The 24,425-nt window shown below is 37.6% G+C and overlaps 1 protein-coding gene across 5 annotated transcripts; it reads left to right on the forward strand.

Annotated features, from left to right (window-relative positions):
* On the forward strand, window positions 1-24,160 carry pkig (protein kinase (cAMP-dependent, catalytic) inhibitor gamma). Of its 5 annotated transcripts, none has more exons than XR_013783310.1 (5): window positions 3,920-4,114; window positions 4,485-4,553; window positions 4,834-4,989; window positions 21,379-21,557; window positions 23,344-24,160. XR_013783310.1 is itself a non-coding variant. In XM_079400610.1 (5 exons), exons 3-5 carry the CDS (start codon window positions 4,988-4,990, stop codon window positions 23,424-23,426), a joined length of 276 nt encoding a protein of 91 aa, XP_079256736.1. In that variant the 5' UTR covers window positions 3,920-4,114; window positions 4,485-4,553; window positions 4,834-4,987; the 3' UTR covers window positions 23,427-24,160. The 5 variants fall into 5 exon arrangements, 4 of the variants coding, with proteins under 4 accessions (XP_079256738.1, XP_079256739.1, XP_079256736.1 ...); XM_079400610.1 differs by having other exon boundaries at window positions 4,834-5,001; XM_079400611.1 differs by lacking the exon at window positions 3,920-4,114 and having other exon boundaries at window positions 4,510-4,753; window positions 4,895-5,001.
* Window positions 24,161-24,425: the final 265 nt, after the last annotated feature.

Genomic DNA, 24,425 nt, shown 5'->3' on the forward strand with positions numbered 1-24,425 from the left:
GAGCAGACGGAGGGTGATTGGCTGTGGGATCACTCCATTTTGGAAACAGCTGTTAAAAGCCCTATCCCTCTTTCTCATTGTGTTCAATAGACTCAGTGGAGCGTTGGGCGTGACTGGGAATCTCCGAAAAGATCAATCAGAATCCATTGAATCGGAGTGTGGAATGCGGGAAGAGCGTCAGGAAATGAAGGGGAATCCCGACAAAGAGTGAATAGCGTATGGCGTGGTAACAAGTGGAAGAAAGTGAAGCGGATCAAGGTTAGTGTCTGTTACAGTGATGATGGGTGATTACAGCCGGTATAGTTTCGGTAGTAAAACAACAAGCCTTACAAATGTAACAAAACACACTTGACGTGTTACTTTTGGGGGGGATCACGCTGAATATACGCTGGAATATTGTGGCTAAACTACAATTTTGCGATGAATCGTGACGCTGCTTTGTATTAGACTTTCAAGTATGAACGAGTAGTTATGCAAGGGCTTATTTGGTTTAATTCCAGCATTCTACGTCTACAAAATATTCAAAACACATTTAAATGCTCCCTAGTCTAAATCTGTAGCTGTGTTGGTTTAATAAGATGGGCTAGGTTGTTTTTCTTTACTTGGCCACTGTTTACTAGTAGAATTCCCCAAGTGTTTTTGCTTTTATAGGCAAAACACAACGTTTACCAATGTGTATTCAGGAAGCTTAAAGGGACAGTACGCCCTAAAATGAAAATTACCTATCCTTATTTTGTTCCAGCCTTTATTCTGTGGATCACAAAAGGAGATTTTGGCGAAATGTAAGGAATTGACAACCTCAGTCACCCTTTCCATATAGATGCAAGTGACTGGGACTGTCATTCTGCCTGACAACATGAAGATTAGTGAAGGATGACAGAAATTATATTTTTAACTGCCCCTTTATTGCAAAAGCCTTTATATACTCTCTTATTTGGAAGCGGAGGGGTGTCTTGACAAGTTTAGACATGCAGATTAGTTAGACATTGTTATTTCATCCAAAAAAATAAAAAATTCTGTCATCATTTGCTCTCACCCTAATGTCCTTCCAAATCCATAAGATTTTCATTCATTTTAGTAACACACATGTATATATTTTCTCTCATCAATAATTTGTCCATTTAAAGTCCAACCAATCAATTTTCTCCAAGCAAGCATTCAATAGACTATGTTTGATGTGTACATGTATGTGTTGATCAGTGTTTATATCTGAATAAAGGCTAAATTAAATCTATTCATCATATAAAGTGATCATCTCTTCAGAAGACTTGGGTTAAACCGCTAGATTCATATGGGTTTCTTTTAAGATTATTTTAGGAATAGATGGGCATAAATTATGAGAAAATATATAAAAAACTTCATTAATTCAAAATGAATGACATGAGGGTGAGTTTTGGAACACCATTTTTGGGTGAACTGATCTCTTTAAGAGCATTTTCCTTGAGTTCAACAGTAATAGTAGTAACAATGAAGGCATCAGCTATGCCACTTTCAGTGGTTCAATCATGTATGGACATTTTTATTATGATAGAGTGCTCTAGCAGTACAGTCCTGAAGATGTGCCAAAGACATTACAGAAATCAAGTGTAATCAGTTTTAGTGTATTTGTGTGTGGGTGACCTGTTTGCGCTGATCTGCGCATTTAATATGCAAGATGGTGGTCTGTTTTTAGTTCTTTTACTTGTGAGCAGTTGGTTGTTTAGGTTACTACATTCATGGGACCCTTGAGCTCAAAGACATCATGCACTTGATTCACTGAGGCGTTTTGATGAGCTGTGCATAAACCATGAACAATCTGAAGCAAAACGATCTTAAACAGTCACTTCATTGTCATTGGCTTTTAAATTTTTCATAGTCATGTGAGCTGTGTAAATGTATCCAGACGATTCGTCTGACGCTAATTCTGTAGAGTGGATGTTAATTTTTGATGGTACAATGGACGTTAGGCTGCATTAAACAGGTTGGTGTTTTAATGAACTTTATGATATGTGACTTAAACTGTCAGTTTGTTCTGTGCAGCTGGTGTCTTTTGCTGCTCTCATGAGCTTGGTTGTCCTACTTTCTAACTATGGCCCAACAACTTCACTAGCAACTGCTGTTTTGGACCTCTGAGTCAAAAGATATTATTCCACCAAGTCATCATCCACTTGGCTTCTTCTGCTGGAGTAGGTTGATGAAATGGCAGGTAGTGGTACTCAAAGATGTGTTGTGACTTATCATTTATCATTGTGATGTAGCAGAAGCATTATCCTCTGCTGGCAGCACTCACTTTGGTTAGTGCTCTCGTGGCTCTTTGCTTTAAGTAAAAAGTTCATTAGCATGACAAGTTCAGGTCAGTCTACAGCAAGAGTTTTGCAGTGCTTGAGCCATTATCATGCCACAGTATTTGTTGAGGGCTTTTGGGGTTGTTTTTGTTTCGATTTGTTTTCCTCTCTATTTTTATAAAGGTTTTGCTAGTCGGTGTACTTAACAGTCTCTCGCATTTTGTTGATGCATGAATTTAAATGTATAAATCAATTGGCTCAAAGCAGAGGCTATTTGTGGGGCCTTTCACTGGTAGCTTTTGACCCGTAAGCTTCACAAAATGCACAAGTGCACAAGTGCTTTGAATGAGTTTCTGTGCTACAGTGTCTTGAGGGCCTCATCAACAAGGCTGTTGATATTATGATATTATTGCTGGGAAGCAATTCTCCGCTCAGCTAGCCTGCTGGGAGAGCTGTTCAGATTATTATTGTTATTATTATTGCACATGAAATTTACAACTTTATAGTATCAATACAATTAAATACACACAGCTTAATCTATCTTGCAGGAATTTACACGGGTGTTGCTGAGTGATTCAGGGTTTGACATATTCTCATAAGAAACATAAATCTATATCCACAGTTCTCTTGGAATATATATATTTTTTTTTTTTCAGTCGAGGTCCTAATCAGTCTTGTAGTATAGTATTATTTATATACTGTTAAAGTTTTATTTTTATATTTTCAGTTTCTTTTTTTTGTCATTTTATGTGCTTATCTCTTTTTTTTTTTTTTTTTAATATTACTATTTAGGTTTAATTTATTTAGTTATTTGCCATACTTTGTTACTCATACTTTGTTTGCCATACTCCGAACACTTTGTTCTGAAAAACGCCTGTCTCCCATGCCTCATACAGCTGTTCCCTGTATAAATGTAAGCAGCATTCTGAATAAATGAAATTACATGCATGCTCTTTTCTCAATATTGCTTGTTCTTGCCTTTTTCTCTGCCGAATTAGTAAAAATAAATTGAAAATTGAATCAACTCATTAATTCTCATTCGTGTCCTTGACAACAGCATACAGGAGCACATTGAATTGCAAAATGTCAGTGAAGAGACTCTTACAGTGTTTTTGCCCGTTTGTTTATTAATTTCTTTTAATGTTTGAATAAAAGAATCAGTCTCCTCCTCGCTCAATCTTCTTCAGTGTGTTTATAGCACTCATAATTGATTTTATTTGGACATGCATATGCTTGCAATAATAACAATATTTAATACCTTTATTATTTGTATTATTATCATAAGCCTATTTATTTATTGTGAAGTTGCATTCCACTTGGCTCAAATACTTGCATGACATTTCTAACTGGAATATTGGCTGATTAACGTGTTTACATGGCGCTTACCTCATTGACACATGACCACATTTTTATATTATTCTTAATTTTCACGTCCATATAAACATGGTCCGTGTTGCTTTCATGCACTTATGCGGGCTCTGGCTAAAGCCGTTGGTCAGATTCATTCAGGCTGTCATTCAAGATTTGAAAGCTTCTCTCAGGATATGTTTGGCTTGTTTTCCTCTTCACAACTCAGAGCAAATCAAATCACTTTACGCCCACATCCTCCCTGATCTGTGGGAGAGAGGCTTGCTGCAGCTGTGTGGGATCTGTTCGTTGCGGAGAGGGAGACGGGAAGGAGAAAGAGAGAGGCAGACAGAAAGATAGAGAATGAGAGGAGGCTCTCTCATAAACACTAGGATCAGAGGACGCTACTTTCTGTTTCTCGTGTGGACTAAAATAAAACTGTTTTTATTCAGGTACTCTGAGAGCTTTGTAGCACCATGTCATTAGCGCTCGGAGTGCGTTTGGTAAGTAATTGAAGCTGTGTACTGTGACTATAAGTTTGGATAATGGCTTTTAGCTTGAAGAATTGATAATTGGAAGTGAGAAAAGTGTTAAGGATGGGGCAGCAAAAAGAGGAAATGTACAGTGACAGGTGGTCTTTAAGTCTTAACAGCTGCTTAGCTTCGTTTGCTTGTCCAGGACATTTCTTTTTAATTGCTGTCTGGGTTTGGTGGCTGTGTGCACTGGGTGGAAGATCTTTCCTAAATGTGATTAAATGATAAAACTATCATAGAATAATATGGATTATTGCTAGAGGTGATGTTCAGTTTATCTCCTAGTATTTTGTTGGGCCTGCAAAAAAAGTTTTGTAATACAGCTGTACTTTGTTTGAAGGGTGTTTTCCGGGTCCATTTGCTTTGTTCGGGCTGTCAAGTGAGGACAAAACTTCCCACAAACCCTGAGGTTGACCGTTCAAAGGACACTTATAACTTAACAGTTCTTCAATGTCACTGACATGTGTTAAGTTCTGTATATTGATATTATAGACCCAAAAATGAAAATTGTGATCATGTACTCTCCCTCGTGTCATTCCAAAACCGTATGACATTCTACAGAAGATATTTTGAAGAAGCGTTTTTGTCCAGGCACTGGAAGTCAGTGGGGTACAATACATTTTTTGGGTGAACTTTCACATTAAGCATAATAAATGTCTGTATTCCGTTCTTGTCTGTCTGCACACCAGATGCTCTCTGGTTCTGCGTTCTCTGTCTATCTCTCTCTCTATCTCTATCCCTATCTCTCAGTCAGACCTCGGGTGCAGGAGAAGGACATAAACGACAAGGACCGACATCCCACCTGCTTCCTGTTAAGGCCATGTGTTGCAAGAGCAGAACTGGATGTATGTAACAAGGTCCTGTCAAAGAGACAATATCCTGCTGTAACGTTATAAAAGTAATATTAATATGTAATTTAAAGAAATAGTTTAATTTAGGTGGCAAAAGTGAAGCACAAAGGGCATAAGAGAGTAAGAGAGAGTTTGATGGTCTCCTGAGTTTTTAAACTCTGCTTTCAGACCATCCCATACTGTCCTTACTTGGGGTATTGCTTTGTTTCTCCACCCCACTAATAAATCGTTGTTATCTGTTCAGTCAGAGGTCCGAACTTTACAGGCTCTTGCAAAGTATACTTTTTGAACCTGATTTCTATAACAAGACTATGATGCATTTGGCAAAGAATTGATTGGAAGAAACATTTAAAGCATGAATTTTCAAACTCATACATGCCAAGCATGAATATTAATCCTTCAGCCATTACCACTACATACACAATGAGTGATTAAAACAAGGATATACAAATGTGTGGATTACATACCTAATATGCAGTTATGCACAGAAATTATTAGTTTCATGATAAATTGAAAATGGAAGTCTTATGTAGTTCTATGGAGAACGAAGGCATTTTGGTTTGGTCTGTCTTCTATGTGTGGAGACCTGCCCAAGAGAGTCTGTAACTCGTGATTTTCTATCACAGGTTTACATGAGAACATCAGTCTTGATTACTTGCAACAAATTTGACAGTCTCCTTCTTGAACTTGAATTATCAATGTGTTCTTTTGTCTCAATGTTGCAAGCTGTTTTGTGAAAAAGGCTTGCTGGTTAGGCTTGCTTCAGCTAGTTGGAGCCAGGAATCCGATTTATAACGTGGTCCTGTTACAGCTTTGAGGCCCCACTCTTTCTGGAATCTCAGCTTCTCCGGTTTCAATGTTCTGATGCATCTTAAATTCATCTGATTCGGTCTCTGATATGTCACACTGCCCTTTAGAGGAATGGTTGAGTCAAAAATGAATTTTCTGTCATTATTTACTTGCCCTCATGTCATTCCAATCTAGTAGGGGTGTCCCCGACCTAAGGATTTTCATAGTCGAATTGGAATTTTAGAATCTTGCCGATTTGTCATATGCTTAGGGGTGGAGGCAAAATACTTTACCAAGAGTCAAGTCAGTCATTCGACAGTCATAAATACTGACGCACACAGCATCGCAAATACAAAAATAATGTACGTTTTGATTAAAAGATAGTTAACATTAAACATCAGTGAAACCCTAAGAATTCACAATTTATTATGTTAGGTATATGACAGAAGTTATTAATGTTCTGCAATTCTGTTTTGAGCTACGCACGCTGAAGATGACCAGTAGAATGAAGCATGGCTTGAAGAATGGCTTTATATTAACTTACTGGGGGGAAACCGGTAGGCTAGTTCTATGTGAAATAGGGCTGTGCAATTAATCAAATTCGATTATCATGCGCATCTAGTCAGTAAAACCAGTTTCTTGATTAGTAGTTAATTGCCATCACCTGCTTTCAAATGGAGCGGGAATTACTACACGGAACCGTAATTCACTGACAAGCTAGGCAAGTTCATAATGGAAGGCAATTTTTGTCTGCGATTTTTATGAACGCGATATTGCCTATCTTGTCGGTGAAATCTCTGTGTAGTAATTCCCGCTCCATTTGAAAGCAGGTGATGGTGATTTACTGCCAATCACTGAACCAGCTGACGAGATGTGCATGATAATCGAATTTGATTTAATTGCACAGCCCTAATGTGAAATCAGACATTTGAGCACCCCCATATAGACAAAATTGCATGATCATAACACCCTGAGAATATTCGACTGTGAGATTGGGAGTCGAATCAGGCTCCTCCTATCGAAGCATCGAATCTTTGACTATTCGGGGTCACCCCTACAATCCAGTATGTGTTTTTCCACCGTTTATGTACATATGAGTATTTTAAAAGCTTTTCACATGGATCTTTTCATTAAAGTAACAGTTCCTGATAATTCTAAGAATCCCTGCTGCAGCTGTCAAATCAAAAGTAACTAACCTCAAGACATCAAACTCGTGCCATGAGACATTCCAGACATTTGATGTCAGACGTTGACGTCAAAATATTTTTTAATTTAAGATTTTCAATGAATTATATTGTAGTCTGTTTCTCAAACAAAGCTATCATATTACTTTAGAAGATTTAGAATTTTGTTGTCACTTTTGTATTTTTTTTTGTATTTTTATATTGTTTTTCGTCTGCTACGGCAAAACCTGTGTAAATTCTTTAAATATAATTTGTCTTTTATTACTCATTATTTTATTGTAAAAATAATGTAGTCCAATGGGTTACGACATGTGGGTGAGTAAATAGTGATAGGACATTTTTGTGCACTCTTCACTCTCCGACAACTTTGGTCTTGCTAGAAAAATTAGATTGTTTCTTTACATTTGAGGATCTTGTTTATCACTGACATTCTCTATGCTACTGTTTGTGCAGTATGTAATAGCAGGGTGCAGATGATGGTGAGGATATTTCAGTGGCATTTGGTTTGGATAGGTACTGTAATTTGTGTGCAAACCATTCATTTTCCAAACAGCGTGATTATTTTCGGAAGGCGTGTGACCTTTTGACTGTTATAGGCAAAGAGTTTGCATGCGCAAAAAAATGCTGTAAACCTCCAATCATTCAATTTTTGGTACAATTTAAAAGACATTACTCTTGTACAATGTTCTGCCTACTGTTTTTACCTGTTCATAACTGTAGCCCACCACTATAATATTTTAAGCCGGTTGAAGGCATACAACAGCATTGTTTGAGACACTGAAAATCTCCCCCTCCGCTGTATCAATTAAATCATAAATTCATATGATTTGAATATGCATGAATTAATGAATGAGTGGAGTGCCTACAACCCCCTTAGCTGTTATAAATTCACTGTAAACCACTGCTTCATGGGGCTTATTGCTTTTATAAAACGGTTATTCCATATACGTAGTAAGGTTTCTCAAAATAAAACGGAGCAAATAAATTGTAATGATATTAATGGAAACATTACTCTTCCGCCAAACAATGCAGTTCCTCAGAAACGGTTGTGGTTCCAACAAAGTGGTTGCCGAGCAACACACAAATGTAAACAAAGGTGTATGTTTGTAGAGTAATTTACAACAGCTTCGAACTTGGCTCAACCAATCAGAATCAAGGAACTATCTGTTCTATAAATTCCAATTTCTTGCATCACGATTGGTCAGAAGATCACTTTTCTCATGGTTTTTTAAATTTTTTTTTATTTTTTTTTTATCCATTTTTGGAGCTTGAACTATGCTAAAGTTGTCCTCCATTTGTTTTTCACAGAAGAAAGAGTTTTAATTGACATGAGCATGAGTAAATGATGAAAGAAGTTTTGGGAGAACTTTTAATTTTTAATCCACTTCCAAGATTCCCAGTCTAATGAAGTCCCGCTGTCGTCTTCTGAACGACACCACCTGTTCATGACTCAGCAAAGATTCCTCCCTTCAGTCACTGTTGTCATAGTCTGATGTGTGATTCATGGGGAAATCCTAAACTCTTTTAGCACACTCCCTGTCTCTCTCGCCTCCATGCTACGAATTTAATTGGGGAAAGAGCCACATAAAAACAATAACATGGTTATGCCTCCAAATAAACCGTGAATTGATTCAGACGTCTGAAACTCTTGGCTCAGACGGAGATTTGAACTCTCTCACTCTCTCAGCAAACGCTCATTTTCTGGCCGGATGATTGACTGTGATGGTTGACTGCAAACTGCATCATGCGGGCTTGCTTGTCAGCATAACTGTAGAAAAACCATATGCCATCTTTCACTGACACACAGGAGTTTTGCTTCCTCTAAAGTGGTCTAAAAGGAAACCCTTCAGTAGACAGGAAAATGATTGCTTAATTGAGACATTTTCCTTTCTGCCCTCAGAACATAGTTTCTGTGCTTTCATTAGGGAAAATAGCAGTCTTCTGCATTTTCTGAAGAGTTCGAGTTGGTACGTTTTCATTCCTGCTTATTATAGATATTAATTGTATTTGAAGTAGGAAGGAAGACAAACCACAAGCTCTTTATCTATGTGAAGTCTGAAGGTTGGTCTTTCTTTCAAATAATGAGGCAAATACGTTGAGGCGTCCACCTGTGCCAGGCAAATAACGTTGAGACCGTTTTGGATGTTGGTGCAGTGCAATTATTAAAGATGGATTTGTGTCTTTGTGTGTCGGCTCTAAAGTTCAGCGGGCTCGAACTGCCCTAACATTTGACGTGGTCTCCCTGCAGTGTCCTCATTATTATTTAATATTTGCTCTGATATCAAAAGGGCTGATAGGACACACAGGGAAATGAAGCCCATCAACTCCTGCATTAGTAAAGGGGTGGCGGTCGCACACCTTCATCTCCCCTAGCCTTTTTAAATGCTAAAACTTTGTTTCATGAAATGACACCAAATACACGCTCGGTTAAAGGGCCCTGTGAACTAAAAACCTCCTGACATCAGTGCAAGAAAATGGCTTTAATCTCGATTTGTCTATCTCTTCCAAATCTTCAGTTAATTGCTTCTTAGTGGCTTTGAAAATCTATCCATTGTGAAGTAGCAGCTCTTTGCTCAGCGCCCAGGGAGCTGAAAGGGTCTCAATGACATGAGGAAAAACTTCCTCTTTCGCCTGACCGCAAACGTTCTGCATTAGCTTTGCAATTCTCGTCTTGATCCTCTGTAAAATCCTCATGTATAGAGTGGTGCCGGTCCCGTTGGGCATTAGAGGACGACGAATGAGAGTGAGTCACGTGAGGGTGACGCCACAATCTCATCCACAAGTAGCATGACTGCAGGCCTGGCAGATTCTTCTTGCTTTCCACAGTGTTCATGCCACCTCTATGACCAATATGGCCATCACACATTTCAGAGCTATTTTGTTTTACATGCAATCTGTCTTTGGCATTAAAAAGCTGCTTATAGGATTTTGGACATCTGATCTACAGTATGCTGACAGTATTTTAAAATTGAGCCATATATATCTCTCATAATATGGGTAGTTGCCATGATGTACAGTATATTTTATTATAATTTTTTTTTATACCCTGTGGTGTGACTGCACTGGGAAATTCAGAAATGTGTCCAACAATATAGATATACATGAAATTTAAATGTTCATTTTTCTCATCGGGTCTATTTAAAAATTGTGTATCATTTGAAAATGTTGCTAATCAAGACCCCAACGGGAAGTAAATTAGACATTTTGAAGGTTTTGAGTTGGGAAAAGTGAGATTACCTCCTACTATTGTTCAGGTTTGTAACATTAATGTGGAGCTATTCGTGTTTACTTTAGTCCTGTGGTGTGATGCCTCCACATAAGAGATATTTTCAACATTTAATAAGCATAAAACAAGTTAAATGTTTGCGTATTTGTATTGATTCATGCGTATGGGATTCAAATTATGACTGAGAATAACTTGTCCTGTGGTGTGACATGCTAAACCCATTTTAAACTATATGCTGTGTATTACAATTTTAGTCCATGTAATTTTCATAAGATCTTATTAATTAGAGAATCAGTTTAAGTAATTGTTCTTTTAAAAATTAATTTGTCACATCATTGAAATTAAATGGCAACTAATATTTTTATTTTTATTTTATATATATATATATATATATATATATTAAGCTCAAATCTTTTTTGCTTTTTTCTTTTGTTTTCTTAATGACTTGTTCATGATTACCGCTATTTTGCTTTAGTGTTGTTTGGCAATTTGAAAGTAATCGCTCTGGAGAATGTGATTAAAGATCCTTCCTCTCATGTTTTAGGTGCAGTGGATGTGTAATGTTCTAGCAAAGTTCCCTCGCAGTGGACTCATAACCTTTTCCAGGGGTTGCTGAACATGGGCCGTGAAATGTTACAGTATGCTGATAAGAGGCTGTGAAAGTGCAGCTGAAGTGCTTGGGGACTGTAAAGTTGGCATTTAAAAAGTAATGATGGCACAAAATGCTTGGTCGGTGGAAGAAAGTGACCGTTCTTGGTCCTTAGTATTATCTCCAGTGTGGAAATTCAGGCAGTTGCTCTTTTGCTTGAGGAAAATAGATGTGGACATACAAAGCAACACCCTTAAAAAGGAGGAAGGATATGTAGGACGACAGCAAATTAAGTTTGAATTGTGAGATTTACCAATGCCAAAAAACAAAACAATGCCTTCTCGGTGGTTGCATGGGTGTTTTCCCCCTTCTTGAATGGGCAGTTACTTGCGTCATGTGAACACAAAGTGTGTTGGTTCAGTTGAGCTGTGGCTCATCAGAGTAAACAGGGGAGTGCTAGTGCTGGAGCTGGTGCACTTATCTAAAGAGCAGCTAAATGTTCTTGCTTCTTTAGACAGGCTGGAGTCTATTCAACTTGATTAGATGTAGCTCCGCTGTGTCCAGAAGTTCTTCCCAGATAAAGACAGAATGTGGGGCATTTTTCAAGCTTACTTCATTCCTTGAGCTATTATAAACTTTGTTCTTTTGCCAAAAACAGGAGCTTTAAATGTAGTATCAACAGACTCCATCTTAAAATCCCTGTTAAAAGGCCTTAAATTCCTGCAGTCAGCAGTGTGTGCATATGAAATGTAAATATGAAAAGGAGATTGTCATTTCTATACATAAACCGTTTGGGTATTTTTTGCCATAATAAGCAAACAAATGCTAGCAGAAATATTTAGTCTGGTTGCCATGTTTCTATCACTGGTTGAGATGTACATCTTGTGGTGGTATGCCTATATGATTCAACAGGGTGCCAAAAATGGCTTTTGAGAGTCATTACTATAATCTGTAATTTTGTTTGTTTCATTACTGATTTCTTAGTAATTTGTTTTTGTTTTCATTTTTATTTGTTTACTTATTTGTGGTTTCATTTGAGTAGTTTATTGATTCATGTGAGATAGTATATATTTTTTTTCATTCATTTGCTGCTTTGTTTATTCAGTAGTTAATTAATTTGTTCATTTATTTGTTTGTTCAATGTGAATTTCAACACTGGAGACCACAATGACGTTTTTAGATTTTTTTTATTTATTTTTATTATTATTAATTTAATTTGTTCATCCAAAATCTAAATGTGTGTTTTTGTTTGTATGTATACTGTAGGGTCCAACAGCCTGAGCGCACACATCTGAGATTCACAATTTACAAAAAAAAATATGACTTTAATTTGTGCTTATTCTGAAGGGCTTGTTGCAGATTCCGCTTCATTTTTTTAAAATGCAGGTTTATTCCTTTGGCAAACGTTAAATTACTTAATTTAAGGCTGTTTGTTATTGCATATATTGCAACCACCACTAGATAATGTTTTCTTTATGCACCGAGGGTCCCAGTAGAATTGTGGCAGTAGACTTCTATCCTCCGCTGGGCTCCTGGGCCTTTGTTTGTAATATCGGTTAGAGCTCCCGTTACACTCTGTTCAGAAGATCTCCCATTCATTGTTCGACAACCGCAAGGATGGAAATTTGCTTTCCAGGTGTACAGATTCACACTGCATTCATGGCTGCAATAAAAGGCTCCCACAACTGCACTGTGACATTATATGATTAGAGCATCACCGTGACATGGAGAACAAAGAAACATTTTCATCCACTCTGAGACCGTTATTGACCGTGCTCATGTTACAGCAGGTTTAATGAGATTAGTTTGATGCAATAGCTGAAAACGGGAACAACTGGTGGCCTTTCAGTCCACAGGTGATCTGGGTGAAGATAAAGTGTCTAGAGTGAACTTTGAGTCTCTTGCTTTTACGGTTCATCTCCTGCTGCTGAGGAGTAAGGGCTTTTGTCCCAAGGGTCCCATCTTCACCATCCAGTTCTGGCCTATATGGAAGAGGCTCTTTATTGACTGAACAGTTTGCTTAGAGTGGCCACATGCACTTTCAAGCCACGAACTGATGGAGGAAGTCAAGCTGTTATGAGCAAAAAGTATTTAAACCATGCATGTAATTGCTTAGGCATGTATAGACGCACCCTGTGACCAGTTTCATGGACTGGAGAGTGCCAGAGACTCACTCAATATGCATTCATGTTTCTACACTTGAAAGCCACAGGCATATTGGAGATGAGCATATTTGTTCATAAAACATTTAGCTTGTGGTGTGGTGTAATGATATTAACCTCCAGAGCCATTTTATTTCCTTTTGAGTGTGCATTCCTGAGCTGCACCGCTCGGTCTCTGTCTGAGTGCTTTGCTTTTCATGGAAGAGTCTTTCCCTCTTGAGGTTGGTGAATTGTGCTATTTGTGGTCTAGAATGTCTTTCCATCACAGCCGTAACGTTGATAATTAAGACAGATAATTTTACCGAAGGGCCATATATGGTGTTTTCTAGGAACAAGGTTGCAGGCTTCATAAACTGAGGAAGTGACATCATTTCTGAAGGACCTTTACAGAGTTGCTGGTGAAAGGAGCATATTTTACTTTTCTAGAATTATTTAATTTGTTTCTTGTTAATTATTTATTTTATGATTGGCCTGGGCTAACCTTTACTGTATACACATTAGTTATGCGTGGACCAACATGCAGAACACGATGGGATAGTTTACCCAAAAATGAAAATTCTGTCATTAATTACTCACCCTCATGTCGTTCCAAACCCATAAAACCTTTGTTCATCTTCGGAACACACATTAAGATATTTTTAATGAAATCCTAGAGCTTTCTGACCCTCCATAGGCAGCAACAGAACTACCAGGTTCAAGGCCCAGAAACATAAGGACATTGTTAAAATAGTTTGTGACATCAGTGGTTCAACCTTTATGCATCGTGGTGCTTTCATGAATGTGCGTCCAAGACCGACACGGAAGAGAAGAAAGTCTATATTTTTGTTTTCTTTGCGCACACAGTTATTCTCGTAGCCTTCTAAAACTAAGGTTGAACTACTGATGTCACATGACTATTTTAACAATGTCCTTACTACCTTTCTGGGTCTTGAACATGTCAGTTGCGTTGTGGTCTATGCAGGGTCAGAAAGCTCTCAAATTTCATCAGAAATATCTTAATTTGTGATCCGAAGATGAATGGGTTTGGAACAACATGAGAGTGAGTAATTAATGACAACTTTCATTTTTGGGTTATCTATCCCTTTAAAACCATGATGGGTGCTGATTGAGCTGTTTTAGAAGTTTTCATGATTGATCTGACTGGCCTAGTATGTCCATTTTAAAAGATTAGTTGAATAAAAAATGAACAGTTTATAAACAAATAAAAAAAATATTAAATTGGGTTAGATCAACCTGTTAATTTAAAAGAATTGACTCGACATTCAACATTTTATTTCTCTCAAGAACTCTCATTAATGTGCCAAAGAGAACTGGGGAGATGTTAAGATTTAACTTATTTTTTATGATAAATTTTATTATACATTACCATTGTTCTTATGCTTCAGTGGTTCTTGTCATAGAAGCGTCAGAGCTTGACGTCCTCCAGTGCTCATCTCTTAAAACGGAGACCAAGATATTCATTCTAAATTCAGAAACATGGGTTTGTCAACATTTTGAGTAAATAATGACATTATTTGACCAAATAATGGTTGAGTAAATGACAGAATTTTCATTTTTGACAGAACTATCCCTTTATTGTCAATCGATCAGTGGTTGACTAATTTTGAGTAAAGATCTAGTCGGCTGGATTTCATTCTCATGATGGGACCTACTATCTCATGATTTGTCCAAATATGGAAATGAGCAATGAGTTTATGTACCCAGTGGGCTGTGCAGACTGTTTAGACACTGGACATTACCAAAAAACATCCAGCGAGAGTGGAAGCAAGACTCCTTCCACTGGTTTGCTGTTTTGTTTAGGTTTTTTTATTTAAATAAAGGCTAAACCTGGGTTTGTCATTTGTTTAGGCCTGCTGCCGACGCAGAACTCATGAAAATGAGTGTGAATGGTATGTGAGATGTTTATATTGTGCGCACACCTGTGTCGTTTGTCCTCTGACGCTGCTATTGGCTCCCATTTCCTCCTACTTGTAACGCCATCAGCAAATAAAAGATTTGTTTTAGTCAGATGGGCCACATGGAAAATGTATCAAATTACCTATTGTGAGCCTTGGTGTAACTTTATTGTAATGAAATTTGGGAGAGTAAATGGAAAGTAACAGAACACTGTATATTTGAGCCAAGCAAAGCAACAGCCCCCTGTTGCCTCAGATAAACTCACTAAATATAGAAATTTTACTTCAGGATTCCCAGGCTGGAGCACTTTATATTGGCCATTTAAAAGCAGAGAAATGAAAAGAGATGGTAAAACATCTAACATGTTAATTATAGGCCTACTATAAAAAAAGAAATTACATAAAATAATATATTTAATAATAATAAAAAAACATGTACACAGTGAGTACAAAAGTTGTAGGTTGTTTCTCGCACTCACAGAGGCTTTTTTTTTATTTTATTTTTATCAAATACAGTACAAACAGTGAAATATTATTACAGTCTAAAATAACTGGTTTTCATAATAAATTTCAGCATCATTACTTCAGTGTCACATAATCCCTCAGAAATCATTCTAATATGCTGATTTGGTGCTCAAGGAACATTTCTTATTATTATGCCTGTTGAAAACTTTTTTTTTTTTTTTTTTTTTTTTTTTTTTTTTTTATATTTTTGTGGAAACCAAGATGTTTTTTTTTTTTTTTTTTCTGGATTATTTCATGAATAGAAAGTTTAAAAGAACATAATTTATTTGAAGTAGAAATCATTACAAATGTTTTTACTGTCACATTTGATCAGTTTAATTTGTTCTGCTGAATTTAAATATTGATTTTCTTTCTTTGGAAAAAAAAAAAAAAAAAAATCTTAACTGACCCCGAAACTTTTGAGTGTGTGTATTCACTTGCTTTTGGTCAACACAAATGTGTAAGGGGTAATAAGGCAAACCTTTTGCAATCCACAGTAGCACAGAAATTAAATGCTTTGTTGCCAGGCATCAGCTTGGGATGTTAAGCGCTTTTTGAGTTTCTGTGAAAGTAAGACATTGTGTACTTCTTCAATGGAGCACAGCTTGTGTTTTTGGAGGGAAGAGTCTCTTAAAAGCCTTATGCGCTTTGTATGACTCTCTCTTTAGTTTGCCTCTTTTCTGGGAAGTTTAGCTCTCTGCAGGCCACTGTTCCAAATCTTTATCAGCTGCTGTGACCCGAGCCTGACCTTTGCTGACTTGGGTCACAGCAATACAAAAAAAAAACTCTCTTCCTGCATTACCTAGGACATGGGAATACTAGTAATTAGATTCTGCATAAACGGGTTGATACTTGGAGAACACATCAGCAAAGTTTGCATGAAAGTGAAATTGGTTTACACTTCTCAAGGTCCTGGCTGACAATGAGGTTGGGCATATCGGGTAACTGACATGCTGGTGTTGGCAGACGTTATGTGTAATGACTCAGCCTGATAAAACACACAGTGGCCAGTGTTGAATGTGTGCAGACTGTGATATGATCGCAAACAACTGAGGAAAACACTGCAGATCCTCTTCAGTGTGATGCTAAATAATGTAAACCAATGCCATTTGGAGCTTCCTTGGACGTTGCTTAGTGCCTTAGATGCAAATTTCAGAATGCATCAGAATACGGCTGCATAGCTATTGGAAAAAACTGACATTGCATTATTTGATTACATGTTCATGTCTTTCTTCAGTCAAAAAGAAATTAAGGTTTTTATCCATATAGTGGACTTCAACAGAGACCAATAGGTCGACGCTCCAAATTCAGTTTCAATGCAGCTTCAAATGGCTCTACACAATCCCAGCAAGATCGTCTTGCACTACATTTTACATTTATTAATTTAGCAGACACTTTTATCCAAAGCAAGTTTAAAAAAAAAAAAAAAAAACTTTTTTTAACCACAAATGCTCATCTTACTCTAGCTCTGCAATGCCCGTCCATGACTTAACGCATTACATTGGAAAGGTCACGCATGACTAAAGACTACGTAATGCGTGAAGACGCGCATTGCAGAGCTAGTGCAAGGTCAGCATTTGTGGTTAAAAAGTATAGAAATTCTTTTTTTCTTTTTAGAAAATGACATACATTATTCCTTGGCTGGGATCGTGTATAGCCTTTTAAAGCTGCATTGAAATGGCAATTTAGACCTTCAACCCAATGGCCACCATTGAAGTCCTTTTTATGGAGAAAAATCCTGGAATGTTTTCCTCAAAAACCTTAATTTCTTTTTGACTGAAGAAAGAAAGACATGAACATGTTGGACAACATGGGGGTGAGTAAATTATCTAAATATTCTGTAAGAAAGAGCTGCACGGTTAATCGTGACAAGATCTCGATCTCGATTCAAACACCCACGCAATCTAATTTCTAAATTACAACAATTTGCCCGTGTCCATCAAACCTTTGGAAAAACACTCAAATCTGCGTTGGCTCTGCCGCTGACACAGAGAGTAAACGGTTAATGTAGCAGATTTAGGTAAGAAACGGCTTCACAAACAGTCTGTCTTACAATCATTCTAAGAATTCAAAATAGAGCAGTAGAACAAAACTGAAATTAACTGGCGCTTCAAATAACATTTGTGTCTCTTGCATTGTTTCGCCACTAGGTGGGGTATGGTTTGGTTCACTTAATTTTGTCGTGGCCACAACATGTTAAAGGTGAGGTAAGTGATTTTTCTGGTAGACAATGTTGACATTTGAAATCACCAAAACAAACCTACCCCAAAAGGGCCTGGCCCCTATTTTGATAGCTCTGCACCATACATACGTACGGCAACGATTAGTTCTGTGAAACAAAGCAAAACCAATGTTACTCCCCTATCGAGAAGAAACCACAAACAAAGCCCGATTTCAGGCCGTCCTGCTCCTTGAGTTCTCTCCAGCGCTGGAAAGCTGATCCGATATTAACACGGGTCCTACTTCTTGCCTTATCTTAACACGGTGTCTACATCGGACGTGAGCGGTACAGTGTGGTATGACAAACCTGCCGCATTCTATTTATGACACATTGATGCAAATTTCAAATGATTTTCAACGGTCGCATTGTCACATCCAGTGTAGACACTGTGTAAGCTGCCTTTTGTTCCGCAAACATTTTCCCCTTTTTTTTTTTTTTTTAACCGCCATCTCCATCTTTCTGTTGGCTTGGCTAATGTCCGTCATGTGCACTGATGAGCACTCTCTCAGGTTATCAGGGTGAATCAGGGAGCGGGGACCCCCCAGGCCCCCTTGTGGCCATGCCACTGGGTCATATGATGCGATTTCAAGTCTTCCTTTCTCTTTGGAGTGTTACAAGCTGATTGTGCATAGATAAGATCCCTGAAGTTGCAAAGACTAAAGTCTCAAAACCAAAGAGGTATTCTTTATCAAAGTTAAGATTCTGCCACGCCCCCCTAAAACGGCTCGTTCAAACATGCCCCCACATCTTGACGTCAAGATGTGGAAATATTTTCATAAAGTGGTTTCAGTAACTGCAGTAGTGTTGATCCAGCCATTACAGGGAGACACTGTGTGTTTCTATGTGAAAGCAAAAGCACTTTATTTGGCCTTCCGAAAGTAGATGCATTTAGGAATCAACAGAACAGCACAATCCAGATGTTATCAGTGCATTTTATGGATGACCTAGGAGAGGAGGTAATTCTGACTTTGCTATGACAATCTGGCGCTTCTGATTCAGCGACCCCCCCCCCCCTTTTTTTTTTTTTTTTATTAGTTTAAGTATTTGTTATTGACTGTTCAAATGTGGAGTTTTGCGCGTTGTGTGTGTGTGTGTGAGAGAGAGACGGCCATGTCACAGTGGAGTGTACAGCCCGTCAGAAATAGTCTTAATCACGGCTTGTTCAAACCCATTCTGTGTCTGTCACGCGACTCCGTTCCCCTCTCGGGCTTGAACTGATGGTAAAACTAAGGACATTATTAACTGTTTTTACTTTAATTTTGAAAGCTGAAGCTTACGATTATGAAAAGGGGCATTGCATTTCCGACGCGGCTTGTGGTGTTCGGCCAATCGCAATGCACTGTCAACTGGCCAATCAGAGCAGACTGCACTTGTCGGAAGGAGGGTTTTTTTTTTAGAAAATTAAGCGTTTGAGAGAGGCGGGGCATAGAGGACTTGCAAAAATGTACAGTATTTGAAAAATAATGTGTTTTTTGAACATTTTAAAGCATGTCAACACATTCTGTTACATCAAATACACAAAATAGTGATCTTTAAAAAGGCATCATATGTCCCCTTTAATGAGTAAACAAACCTGCATGACAATAGATGGTCAGAGATGGATAAAACATTTTTATCCATCCCACAGTCTTGAAAATTTGTAAAACTGATTCTTTTTATTTCATATTTGTTTATTATTATTATTATTATTATTATTATTATTATTATTAGGCCTATATTAACTTCCTAGGGCTATATTTTTATATTTATTGTGTCTCGCTTTACCATAACGCTCTGGATAATTATGCTAGTATTTGCTACCACATTTTGCAAAAACTGTAAACGCCTTACAATTATGCCAATGAATTTTAAACTTTTATGATTGTATTTATGCCTGTGTGCTGAAATAAAATTGTTAAATTCAACTTTTAAACTCCAGTCCAGTAAAAATTCTGGTCAACATAATCAAAGCTTTATTGACATGTAAATAAATAATAATAATAATAAAACATTTTTTTTTTACTTAATTACTTGCTTGTAATCTACTAGCAGGGGCTTATTGAACCAGCCAAACTTTGACCCCTTGATTCACAAAAGTGATGTTTAAAAGTGAACTTCTATCGCAACACATTCCGACAGTGGCATCCATTGCTCTTGGAGATTGCTTGCAGAAATCTCTGCCCACATTTTGGTAGATAATCAGTACTTTTCAAGTCAAATGTCCCTCCCACTTTCCAGATTGTTCTTACACCCCTGATTTGCTCAGCACTACTGGAGCATTTGAAAATAATAGAAAGGGAGAGATAATTATAAAAAGAAAGAGAAAAAAGAGGAGGGTTAGAAAGAGAAATACAGGGATGGAGAGGTGATTCGAGGGGAAGGAGTGATGCAGAAAGGAGGGATGAGCAGTGAGGACCAGCACGATGATTTATACCCTGTCATTTTCTCCCTCACTACCTCCCCCTCTGCTTCCAACACATAGCATCACATTTATTTGTGTTTGTCGTCTTTCTCTTGCCCTCTCGTGAATATCCCTTCCTCTTCTCTTCATACGGACCAGCTGAACAAATTCAGAATGGCATTTAAGAGTCAACATTCGTATTTACAGCCCAATGTGATGCATCTCTTAGCAAAACAGGATATGTGATAACAGGAACTTGATTTTATCCATCATGAAACAATTGAATTGATTGGTGATTATCAAATGAAAAAGGAAAGACATTTCAAAGATGGAATGAAGATACTGCTCAAAGTCTTTCATAAAAAAAGTATGTACTAAAAAATAGAACTAAGAACTGTTTTATAATATTGCAACATTGCTTTTATTTAATTTTTTTGCAAAAACATGAGTTATGCATTACTTTTTCCACTAGTCTTGGCTTTAGACATTTTATAAATCTTTATTTTTAATATTTAATTTTATTTTTTTATATATAATCACTACTGTTCAAATGTTTAGGGTCAGTACAGTTATTTTTATAATAATTGTATTCTACAAAAATACCATGCAGCACAACTTGAAGACAAACAAAAATAAATAAATTAAGTGTCATGTGACACAGAAGACTGGAGTAATGTCTGCTCAAGTTCAGCTTTGCATCACAGGAATAAATTACAACGTATTCAAATAGAAACTGGTTATCTTAAATTATAGTTATACTTTTAAATATTTATTTAAAAAGTACTTATGATATTATGGTGTAAGAAGTAATATGAGCGTGCTACTTTTGAGACGTTATTGCCAGCTCTGGTTAAAGTGAATGGGGTTTTCATGTTGACTTAGGGGACACTTAGTGAGCGAGCAGCTAATGTGTTTTGGATACTTTCTCTGGGAGGTTTCCTCTCAGCATAATACCCACCCATGACTCTCCTTCCTGAAAGCAGTTTGATGAGCTCCAAAAAGTGTCTAATCGATCGCTTTGGGTTTTTATCTCTTGTTTGCGTGCCAATAAGGCTCCATTTGCAAGCTTGCACTGATACTCATAAGAAACCCTGAGTGTAAACAATCATGAAAAGAATGACAAATGCATCCAGGGTTGGATGAATGCTTTTGGCTCTCTTATATAATTGGGCCATGAAATGAGTTCAGCGGCTGAATCTATTAACTTTAGCGTTGAAATGGAGCCCCTGAAGTAATAATTACTCAAATTCATCAGACGGCGTGTTCTGTCATGGGCATTACTGAACTGAGAGATTCACAGGTTTTAGGATTTTCCTTTTCAGAGCTCATTATATAGAGTTACTCAAAAGAGATTTTACTTGAACTGTTGGCTTGCTTGCTTTCTTAACAGACAGTAAATGTTCTTTCTTTTTGTCGTCTTTTGTTTCTTTCAGGTGTAATGAGAGGGCAGTTTGTGAGCAGATGATGGACGTTGAGACGTCATATTCAGAGTTCATAAACTGTGATCGTACAGGTCGCAGGAACGCAGTGCCAGACATTAAAGGAGAAGCAGTAGCGGCGGGAACCGGTGAACTAACCAAAGACATGGCTCAGATGGACCTGAAAGCTGCAGGTATGACACACCGCTTCACTTCTTCTCGCAAGGTAGCAGCTGTATTGATATTCCTCCAACATTCTCTTCTCCTCATTCAGAGTTCTGCTCCTCCTCCTCTGCCCCTCCTTCTTATTTTTCTATTTGTCGTCCTTCTCCTTTTCCTCTCTTCCCTGCTTATGTTTCCTCCTCCTCCTCTTTCTCCTTCTCATTTTGTCTCCTTGTCTCTTCTTCTCCTCCTCTTCCTAAACCTCCTCCTCTTACTACTACTTCTTCTTTTCTAAACCTCCTTCTCTTCCTACTTCTCCTCCTTCTCTCCCTAAAGCTCCTTCCCTTGCTACTACTATTTCTTTCTGAACCTTTTTCTCTTACTACTACTACTTCATCTCCTCCTCTTCCTAAACCACCTCCTCTTACTACTTCTCCTCCTTCTCTCCCTAAAACTCCTTCCCTTACTACTACTACTACTTCTTTCTGAACCTCTTTTTCTTACTACTACTTATTCATCTCCTCCTCTTCCTAAACCTCCTTCTTGTACTACTACTCCTCTTACTAAACCTCCTTCTCTTACTACTACTACTACTACTACTACTTCTCCTCCTCCTCCTCCTTTTCCACCTTTTTTTTCCTTCTCCTTCTTTTAAACCTCCTCCTCATCCTCCACTTTCTTTTTTCCTCCACCTTCAACCACCCCTAAACCACCACCGTCTCCTTCTCTCCTCTGCCTCCCCCTACACTTCCTTCTCCTCCTCCTCCTCCTACTTCATCTTATTCAACATTGTCATCTTTTCCTTCTCCTCTTCTCCTCCTTCTCCTCCACCTTCAACTACTCCTGCTTATCCTCCTCCTCCTTTTTGTTCCCCTTGACTATTAATTTGGTTTTGTGTGTGGTTTTGCACTAATGTTATATGTCAAAGAATGTAAGAACAAAACCTTGCTTTGTTAGAATGTTCATATGACAGAAATGATGTCATCTGTTTTGCTTTTATTTGCATAAAGAGTTGCGATTAGTCCTTTTTATATTTTATCTATTAGATAATTTATACGTTTTTACACTGAAATATGTCACGTAAACAAGAAAAATGTAACACTATAAGTGAACTGTAATATAAAGTGGCTGTATAATGCTATGAATGCTAACCTTTAAAACTTTACAAAAACATTTCCTTCAGTACATTTTTCGGTATTCTGGCAGCAGTAATTTACTTTAATAATTCTGCACAACTATCTGCTCTTTCATCACATGAACAGCACTAATGTCTCCTGACTGCCAGTGATCTATCAGGTCATATTTATTATGCAACACTGCATCACTTTGGCCCCTGTAATGACTTGCTTTGTGAATACGGTAAGACTGTGATACATGAACACTTTACAAGTGTCGTTCACAAAAGAGGACAAGAACCACAGACTTTCACTGGCATTTCTTTCACAACCTCCCTCAATTTATCCAGGACACGGCTCTGTAAAGTCACAGTGTCCAGATTGAACATGAATCGGTTTGGTGAGTTTAAATGGAGTCTGTCACCAATGACAAAGATTTATTATCTGCCCTCTCAACAATAACTGCTTCTTTGACCGTTTCCTATTCGTATGGGAAATTTTAACTCTTTCCTACTGAAATAAGAGCAGCATGTGTCTCTATTTGACCCAGTTTCCTTAGTTCTCATTCTTGGCACCATTTTATCTCTGAAATAACCTGAGACTTTCCCATGACCATGAGGTCCCTGTTAAAAATGTTTAGCTGGAGAGTATACTGGGCATGCAATGTTGTAGCAAAAAGGTTTGTCATATCTGTGTCTTGTAGAGGGAGATGGCTCTGGATCTCCAGCCCCTGAAGCAGAGGCATCTGGGAGCCAGGATAAACAGGGGACAGAGGGACCATCATAAATATGAAGAATGACCTGGAGGAGAGAGGAAAGCTGGGGAGTTCTCTCCTTTTCTCATCAAAAATCTCCTCATCTTTGCTCATCAGGCAGCAGTGAAGAGCTCCTCTCATAGACTGCCATTAAGGTGGACGTCCATCCATTGCATGCTGTTGAGTGCCTAAGAGACCGATGGAGAAGACACTGCCTTTGCAAACATCACTAAATGGGACGAACCTGTCGAGGACTGTATACATTCACAGCGCTGAGTAAGGGAAGTTTGTTTTTTATAACAGAGGTCGAACAGAAGCACAGGCGTTTTGATATTTTTCCATCCTAAAATTAAACTAGACAGTTCAATCTCGTGTTGAGTTACTGTTAAAACGTACTCAGAGCTACTGTAAACTATAAAGTACCAAATATAGCCTTTTTGTTACAGCCTATGACATGGATAGCTCAGTTTTTTTGTTTGTTTTATTTAAACCATGACCACTACAGTTGAAGGTGGTCTGATTATAGAACATAATTCCCAAATATTACCTGAGGTCAGAAGAGGTTTGTTTCTATACTTCATTATATACTGTAACACAAATGTAACATAATTAACAATATTTATTTAGTATCTGAGTTACTGCTTTCTGCTCCTGGCACTGTTTTGTGGTTTTTGTCAGACTCTCAGAAACACTTGTTGAAACGCATTGCATTTATATTGTGACCTATAAATGTAAGTACCTCAAAATAAACAGGAATGACGTTATTAATTTCAGTGTCTTTTTATTGATTTTTTTATTTGGGTTTGGATGCATTTGAAGGAAAAATATATTTGCCTTGGCTTTCCATTCCTCAAATTTATGAAAATTATGCAAGTAAGGGATAATGTACAATCTTTAGCTACATCATAATACTCACCAAATATGTGGAGATGAAGTTGAAATTGTTGAACAGTTGGAATTATACTTTCACGTGTAATAATATGTTTCCACTAAACAAAATAATCCATTAAGGGCCCGTTCACACAGTTGAC

This window comes from Barbus barbus (genome assembly GCF_936440315.1).
Source record: "Barbus barbus genome assembly, chromosome: 40".
Classification (NCBI taxonomy): domain Eukaryota; kingdom Metazoa; phylum Chordata; class Actinopteri; order Cypriniformes; family Cyprinidae; genus Barbus; species Barbus barbus.